The sequence below is a fragment of the Mytilus californianus genome, unplaced genomic scaffold, assembly GCF_021869535.1.
Source record: "Mytilus californianus isolate M0D057914Y unplaced genomic scaffold, xbMytCali1.0.p SCAF_27, whole genome shotgun sequence".
Lineage (NCBI taxonomy): Eukaryota > Metazoa > Mollusca > Bivalvia > Mytilida > Mytilidae > Mytilus > Mytilus californianus.
This window is the reverse complement of record NW_026262676.1, coordinates 1659073-1668473: the sequence shown is the minus strand read 5'-3', so window position 1 is coordinate 1668473 and position 9401 is coordinate 1659073. Positions and strand designations below refer to the sequence as shown.

Below are 9401 nucleotides of genomic sequence, written 5' to 3'. Positions count from 1 at the left end.
AAACTCTACTAGAAATAAAGTGTCCAGTGCCTTCTTCTAGTTGGTCAACATTGGATCAACTATTTGAATCTGGAAAATATGATGTCGGTAAAGATGAAAATGGAGATCTTGTTTTAAAGGAAAAAGGGAGCAGAGGAATTTACCTACAAGTTCATCTCACTATGTATTGTACGGGATTAAAGCAGTGCAAGTTGCTTGTATGGCTGGGCGAAGATGAACATATAAAAATATAGGCATTCTGTATAACGAGACTTACGTTAATAACCAAGTCACCAGATTAAAAAATGTTTATGTAAAAAAACTTCTTCCATGTTTAGTAACTGAGATCCAGGATGACCGTCTGATGATGAGCAAAGCTTTTGTAAAGTTTATGCATATTTGATAATATATATATGTGCATGTACATTTGCGTAATTTGAGCAGTCAGATTTTGAAGGAAATGAATAATTTATAAATGAACACAATCTAATTAAAATTAAATCTCCGCACTTGCTCCTCGTTGTTTATATGTCGCGCGTGGGAGATCTAACAACAGCCGCTTGAGGGTCATGTCTAGGGTCAAATTTGGTGAACTTTGACCGACCAATCAGCGTGCAGAAAATCAATTTCGATTACCCAATCAGCGACGGGCTTGTATACCATTATCGGATCGTTAAAAAACATGGATGCGCCCAGTTCGGACGACGTTTTGACAAAAGTTTTGCCAAAATTTGGTATAAATGATATAAAGAAGGAGCAAAAGGAAATTTAAGAGTGTTTAGTTAACAAGAAGAACTGCGTGGCTGTACTCCCGACTGGTTTTGGCAAGTCACTGCCGTTTCAACTGTACCTTCCAGTTGTCCGGGAGGTTATTGAAAACAGTTCTGACTGGAAAGTTTTAGTCTGTTGTCCCTTAGTAGCTCTGATGCAGGACCAGGTGGAAAAACTCTCGCACATTGGAAATATTACTGCTGCATACAAAGGATAGTATAACGTTAAGCATGCAGTGGTAGTAAGGCTTCGATAAATGGAATAGTCTATACTATAGTATTTAATGCCATTAAACACCTAATTTATATTATAATTATTATGTCGGCAGTGCTGTATAATAAAGATGTTTATAACACCTGAGAAATCAGTTAGGGAGTGACATGTTATCCCCCTGTACAGTGGCGGATCCAGAACTTTTTGTAAGGGGGCCCACTTAGGTATCGGGTCCGTTCGCGCCCAATACACGTTCGCACCCTACACGTTCGCACCCCACACGTTCGCCCCCTAGGTCCATTCGCACCCTTTTTTTATTCAAAAACCTGATAAATTTTTAGATGTTTTGTAAAATATTTTTATTTTCATAAATAAAAATTCGGGAATTTTTAAATGAAATATTGTTTTAAATTGATTTGATGATTAATTATTAAATGTTAATTATGTATGATTACTGCTAATTGGTATTTATACACAGCCTAATATGATGTTATTGTTGGGTGTTTAAAAATCATGATTGTTGTCATGGTTGTTTTAACTTGCTTTAAATGTAAATACTGCATGTATTTAGCTTGGTATGAGTAAAACTTTGAAGATTTTAAATAAAAAACATGAAAGATAATTGTTTTTAACAGCTTGGCTCCTTTGATCTCATGTGTGTCAGAATCTCACTTTATTCATAAACAATGAAAAAACATATATTTATAGCAATACACTATCCAAAACATGATTACGAATTATTCAACATATAAAAAAAAACGTTGTCAGAATCCCATTTCCTTTTGAAACAATAAAAAAGAAATATTTATAGCAATACACTTACCAAAACATGATTAAGATTTTATCAACACCTAAAAAAACGTTGTCAGAATCTCACTTTATTTAGAAACAATGAAAAAAAATAATTTATATATATATATATATATATATATATATTTGTTTTACATGCACACGTATAAAAATTGCGGTTTTTATCCAACGCAATCATAGGTTTGAACGTTGTTTTCAATTTAGACTTGTATATATATAGATATATATAGAGCAATACACTTACCTAAACATGATTAAAAATTATTCAACACAAAACTAAAATACTGGTCGTCAGAATCTCACTTAATTTAAAAACAATGAAAAAAAAATGTTAATAGCAATACATTTACCATTTACCATGACACAAAAAAAAACCTTGTCAGAATCTCACTTTATTTAGAAACAATAAAAAAAATATATATTTATAGCAATACACTTACCAAAACTCGTTTACAAATTATTAAACACAAAACCAATAAAAATTGGGCGCGAACGTGTAGGGTGCGAACGGACTTGCATATTCATGGATATGGAACGTGTAGGGTGCGAAAGTGAAAGGGGGCGAACGTGATTGGGTGCGAACGGACCCGGATTCGACTGACCTAAGAGGGGGCCGCTCCAGTCATGCTTCAGTGATTCCCTATATAATCAACTAAATTTTTCCCACAAAAGGGGGGCCCAGGCGCCCTGGATCCGCCTATGCTGTTGGACATGTTGGAGCTACTTATATAATAATGCAATGCCTCTAGCTAAGACGTTATTCCCTCACCTTATGGTGCCTAGATGCAGGGCCCCTTTTCCATAGTCCTGGATCCGCATCTGACCAGGCAAAGATGTACATGTATGCCTTATCAAATAAAATAAAATGTATTTGCAGGAACATACATCATGATACATATAAACTTCAGTACAATGTATATCAACACATACACATGACTAACAGTAACAAAGCAGTACATTGTAATATGAAACTTAGATATGCATGAGCAAAGTTAAAAAAAAATGCAGAAGCAGTAGATCGTAGCCATGGTACAAATGTAGCACATAAATGTGTCTCATTTCACCGAGAACAGATTGCATCGGTCATATTGCCAGTATTTTACAGTCGTTTTGGCCATAATGCTAGTTTTTCATACTTTGTATAAAGATATATACTACATGTTGTATTAATGAAGCACCAGAGTCCATTGGAATTGTAGTTAATTACATGTACTAATAATCTATCTCAAAACAAATATACATGCATATAAGAATAAGAAGATGTCGTACATGTACAAGACTTGAAGTATAATTGCCAACTCAACTCTCCAACAGACAACAAATGACAAAGTTTACAACTATAGGTAACCATCTGACCTTCAACAATGAGCGAAATCATACAGCATAGTCAGCTTTACATGGCCCAGAAACGTGCGGGAAACTTAATTATTAAATTAGATTGTTATTTGTGTTAAACAATGAAAAAATAAAAAAAAAATATGAAAAAGTGCTGTCTAAATGACCTTGTTGGATGGCCAAACAGGTAAATTGGCAGAAACATTTCAAAATCGAGAAAACATGCCATGCATTCATTGAAATCTCAGCTATATTCATTTCTGTATTGGACTTTACAACAATAAGAATTTCATTGGATTTCAATCTTTAATCAAACACAGTGAAATGGAGAAAGGGTATTTATACAGTGTACTGTGGATTCATTTATATTCGTGGAAACCAATTTTCGTGGTTTGAGGAAAACTTGCATATTCATGGATATTTGATTTCGTGGTTTTGGCAAAGTCTGGATACATTCCTTTAGAAAATTTGTAATTCGTTGAATATTTAAATTCGTGGTTCCCCTGTACCCACGAAATCCACGAAAATTGGTATGCAACAAATATTAATGAATCCACAGTACATTTAAATTATAGAAGTTATCATAGAAAGATGTCTTTTTGGAGACTGCCCACCTACATTTTTTTTTGCATTTTAGGATCATCTCCCCCAGAGTGACGATCGAATCAAAGAGGGGTTGATAGATGTCATTTTTGCATCTTCAGAAACATTGGTTGATCCCTATTGGAGAACTTGTCTAAAGAAGTTGAACATTAAGTTGATTGTAATTGATGAGTTTCACACAATAGCAATTTGGTAAGTGGATTCCCCATGTTCATTTCTATTCGTACAGGACGTATTATGGTATACCGTTGTCTATATAAAAAAGAATAGTGGTAGGATTGCCAATGAGACAACTCTCCACAAGAGACCAAATGACACAGAAATAAACAACTATAGGTCACCGTACGGCCTTCAACAATGAGCAAAGCCCATACCGCATAGTCAGCTATCAAAGGCCCCGAAATGACAATGTAAAACAATTCAAACCAGAAAACAAACAGCCTAATTTATGCACAAAAAATGAACGAAAAAAACAAATATGTAACACATAATCAAATGACAACTACTAAATTACAGGCTACTGACTTGGGACAGGCACTATACAGAATGTGGCAGGGTTAAACATGTTAGCGGGATCCCAACCCTCCCCATAACCTGTGACTGTCTGTCAATCGTCAACATGTCAGACAGTAACTCAAAAACTATACAACGAATTTGCATGAAACTTTGATGAATTGTTTCTATATATTGATGTGTACTCCCTTCCCATTTTTATGAATTTTAGATTTTCAAAAATATAGAAGTAAAAAATTAAGACCACTGGTACAGAACTGTACAGCTTTCAAGAACGAGATAACCTAATACTAAAAAGTAAGCTCTTTTAAGACCACTACTTGCAAATTGTTGAACCATTACAATGTAATTATGAGAATGTATGAAAAATAAAACCCTAAACAAATGTGCTAGACAGCAACCAACAACAACCACTGAATGATAGGCTGTTACATAACAATATGGACATGCACATACATGTATTTATTTTTGTTTTGCCATAAGAATTAACAAACTAGGCAAGAGGTGCTGATATTTACCTTTAATAAAAGTTTTTATAGATGTACTTATTTCTATTTTTCTTTCAGGGGCCAAGATGAAGGAGACAGAAAAGAGGCTTTCCGAAAATGGTTTTTAAATGTAATTGAACTAAGATCACTCTTTCCCAATGCTACAATATTGGCTTTGAGTGGAACTTGCACTGTAAGCTTTAGGAAAAAAGTCATGAAAATATTGCAGCTAGCGGAGGACACAACAGAAATTAATTTATCACCAAACAAGTCTAATATTAAACTAGTATCTTCCAAAATTAAAAATGGAATTGAAATGGGAATGACATGATTAGTAGATGCATTAGAGGAAAAAAGACAGAACTTCCCACGTACACTTTTGTATTGTTCATCGATAAATGACACTTCCAAACTTTATAAATACATTGTAACAGAATTGCCACATTGTGCCAAGTATATTGAGATGTTCCATTCTGAAACTCCAGATGTTAACAAAAACATTACTATTAATGCATTGGAGGAGGAAAGTAGTGTTTTGAGACTTATTTTGTCAACCAGTGCCCTGGGAATGGGTTTAGATGTAAAAAAGTGTAGTGGAGTGGTATTATTTGGACCTCCAAATAATCTGGTAGATTTGCTGCAAGAAATAGGGCGAGTGGGGAGGGATGGAAATCCATCAGTTGCCATTATCCTATACAATGGATACAACTTGCAGAAGTTGAAACCGGAAGTTAAGGCAATTCTTAAAGCTAAAGATTGTAGGAGAAAGGATCTGATGTTTAATTTCCTCAGAAATTCAGACTTGGATGATTTGATGAAGAAAGAAAGCAGGAAACATTCATGCTGTGACTTGTGTGCTAAGTCTTGTAATTGTGAATCCTGTGATATGTTACCTCTTGAGAAGTTATTTCTGTCAGAACAAGTTGTTGAGGAGCTCGAGGAGCAAGAAGATTCTGCTGTATCAGATAGCGATACTGAAGACTACAATTTGTCGGCCTATGAATACATCGAAGATCTTGATATGGCTTTATTAGAAATACAAGATGATTAAAACAGTTGATATTTATTTATTTAATTTTTCAGTATCTGGTTTCTTTAAACTTTAGACTCTTTAAATTTTTTGACTTTTAACCCCCTTACAATTGCTGTATTGCCACTCTAGATCTGGGTTCATGTCATGCCTGCAGCTGTCAATGTGACTAAACAGAGATGTAGCGTATAAAAACAAAAGAGACAGTAACTGAATGACACACATCATAAGATATTTACTAGTTTTCATCTTAAAAATAAAGAGATGCGGTATGATTGCCAATCAGACAACTACCCTCCAGACTTTCCAATAACTTGATATAAGCAATTGTAGTACAACGAGAAAAACCCATGCCTTTAGTCGGCTACAAAAGCCACCAGAAAAATATGAAAAAATTCAAAAGAGAAAACCATGTCTGTCATGTCTGTCAGATATGGTTGCAGATTCGCCTAATCTTGACCTCATTTCATGAAACAAGCATATATTCGGGGTCGAGTCTGCATCTCGATTACTATAAACATGATAAACAAACAGAAAAATATATTTGGTGTGGAATTATTGTAAGATGTACATGTTATATAAAAAAGAAGATGTGGTATGATAGCCAATGAGCATGATGAGACAACTCTCCACAAGAGACCAAATGACACAGAAATTAACAACTACATGTATAGGTCACTGTACGGCCTTCAACAATGAGCAAAGCTGATACCGCATAGTCAGCTATAAAAGGCCCTGAAATGACAAATGTAAAACAATTCAAACAAGAAAACTAACGGCCTAATTGATGTACAAAAAATGAACGAAAAACAAAAATGTAACACATAAACAAACGACAACCACTGAATTACAGGCTCCTGACTTAGGACAGGCACATACATACAGAATGTTGCGGGGTTAAACATGTTAGCAGGATCCTAACCTGGGACAGTGGTGTAACAGTACAACACAGGAACGAACTATAAAAATCAGTCTGGTTCTTTCTGACCTTGCCTTTTCATGGTTTATTGATCAACAAGTCAACTATCTTTGGTGTATAGAATTATTGCTATTGATGCATGTCCTTTTGTGCTAAGTTTTAGCATGGTTTATATGACATGTATGACTTTGACCTTTTTGTTCATTGTTCTTGATGATGTTATATTTGTTCTATATAGCAAACTCATTGTATTTAACTTGGTGTAGCCAACAGTATACATAGAGGATGATTATTTTTGCTCAAAATAAACATTGACAGGTTGATTGATTATTGATTTCTTCACTTGGGTTTCAGTGGCAAATATTTCATGCATATTCAAGACAATAACATGCAGTGGGACTATATCTTACTTACAACTTTGTTCAAGACCAATGTGTTCATCAAGAAAACAGTCAAATAAAAACTTAATACCACATCATTTTTATACGACCACAAAAAACTTTTGCGATTGTATATTGGTATCACGTTGGCGTCGTCGTCCGACGACACATTGGTTTTCGCACTCTAACTTTAGTTTAAGTGAATTGAATGGATCTCCATGAAATTTTACCATAAGGTTCAATACCAAAAAAGGAAGGCGGGGATTGATTTTGGGGGTTATGGTACTAACAGTTCAGGAATTAGGGGCCAAAAATAAGCATTTTTGTAACTTCCAGACATTACTTGTGTGTTAGTGTATGGATCTCTCTGACATTTTACCACAAGGTTCCATATCACAAAGGGAAGGCTGGGATTGATTTTGGGGGTAATTGTCTCAAAATTTTAGTAGTTAGGGGGCAAAAAACAAGCATTTTTCTAATTTCATGACAATAACTTGTAAGTGTAAGTGTATGGATCTTTCTGAAATTGTACTACAAGGTTCCATATCACAAAGAGAAAGCTGGGTTTGAGTTTGGGGGTAATTTCCCTAAATGTTTAGGAATTTTGAACCAAAAAGGGGCCAAAAAACAAGCATTTTTGTAGTTTCTAGTCAATAACTTGTGTTCAAGTGTATGGATCTATCTGAAATTGTACAGCAAGGTACCATACCACAAAGGGAAGGCTGGAATTGAGTTTGGGGGTGATGAATCATAAGGGGGTTCAAAAATTTTGGTGGGGGGATTTTTTTTTTCATTTTTTTTCTTTAAAATTTTCCATTTTAAATTTGTTATTTCTGATTTATATATAAAAGCAAATAATAATGATATGGTTTGAATAGGTAAATTAAAAATTTATAAGTTCTTAGACAACATTCATTCTGTGTCAGAAACCTATGCTGTGTCAAATATCTAATCACAATCCAAATTCAGTGCTGTATCAAGCTTGAATATTGTGTCCATACTTGCCCCAACTGTTCAGGGTTCAACCTCTGTGGTCGTATCAAGCTGCGCCCAGCGGAGCATTTTATTATATTAAGTTACTGTGTTTAATTTGACTAAGATAGAAATTGAACCAAATAATGTGCACTAATTACTTCATCACTCAGGAAAGCACATTTAACCAAACCACCTTGTATAAGTTTTATCAACAGCTCTTTACATGTACATATAGGGTAAATATCCGCATTCTGGTCTCCTTGTGAACAAATCTGTAAAAGTTTGGTTTTTATCTCATTGTTGTTTTGTACAAACGTGCTTGATGTTTGCATAAAGTCATTTCGGGCCTTTGAACAGCTTGCTATAGGTTTTACTCAAAGTCAGAGGTGGAACTGTGAACTAAAATACAGAAAAATAAGTTGGTCCCTTTTGAATAGTTGTCTCATTAGAAATCATGCCACATTTTTATAAACATGTTTTTGTAGGTAGTTATGCTGCCTAATCAAAATGACCATGATATTCTGCAACTAACATGACTAAACTGAAAGTATTTCATTACTTTGTTGTTGGGTTGATGTCTCATTGACTTATTACACACATTTTTTTAAATATCAGCAACAAACTACTAAAAAAAGTACCAACTAATTAAGGTTATGACTTAAAGAGAAAATTAAACCTGCACACTTTATTCACAATAATATAATTCCAAGCAATATTTTTCAAATATGTGGGTTTCGAAGGCGATGGAAGGGGACTGTTGGTTGATGTCGATGAATTAATGTACGAAGTCCTATAAATGCACTGTCAAATGGGTTTTTGTCTTTATTTAGCTTCTTGCACTGAATTATTCTTGAAGTTTTATATGTTAGTACATTTTCTTGTAGTAGGTCTTTTGCAATTTTCTGAACATCAGCTTGGTATGACGGTATATGGTGGAACCCCTTCTTTCCTGTTAAATTTGTAATGTTATCAAAATGGCTTGCAAAATTAACTAGGTGAGGATACTCTTTAGAGTGTTGAAGGATACTTTCCTTTGTCTGATGTCCTGAACATGTTACTTTTGTATCCTTGTTCAACATCTCTAAGTATTCATGTAAGCTTATATTATTGTTTGTTCCACCTTGTAGATTTACAAATCTAATAGCAATTAATCTTTCTGATTGGTCAGGTGATAAGACACCCGAAGTTAGTCACTTAGTTCTTCTTGCATTTTTAATGCATCTTTCTTCAATTTGATTGACTGTTGGACTTTTCTAAAACATTTAATACAGACGCCATTGTCCTTGTCTACTTCGGCGTTTACTTCAAAACCAGTAACAACACTAGAAATCATTGCGATTCTCTCTCAGTTCTGCTGAAGTTTCAGTTTGAACAGTTTTTTTTTC

At 34.4% G+C, this 9401-nt stretch overlaps 1 protein-coding gene across 1 annotated transcript; it reads left to right on the top strand.

Moving 5' to 3' along the window:
- The first annotated feature begins 5175 nt into the window (after positions 1–5175).
- On the top strand, positions 5176–5763 carry LOC127732757 (ATP-dependent helicase wrn-1-like). Its single transcript, XM_052241949.1, has one exon. The coding sequence runs from the start codon at positions 5176–5178 to the stop codon at positions 5761–5763; it is 588 nt and encodes a 195-aa protein (XP_052097909.1).
- The last annotated feature ends 3638 nt before the right edge of the window (positions 5764–9401 follow it).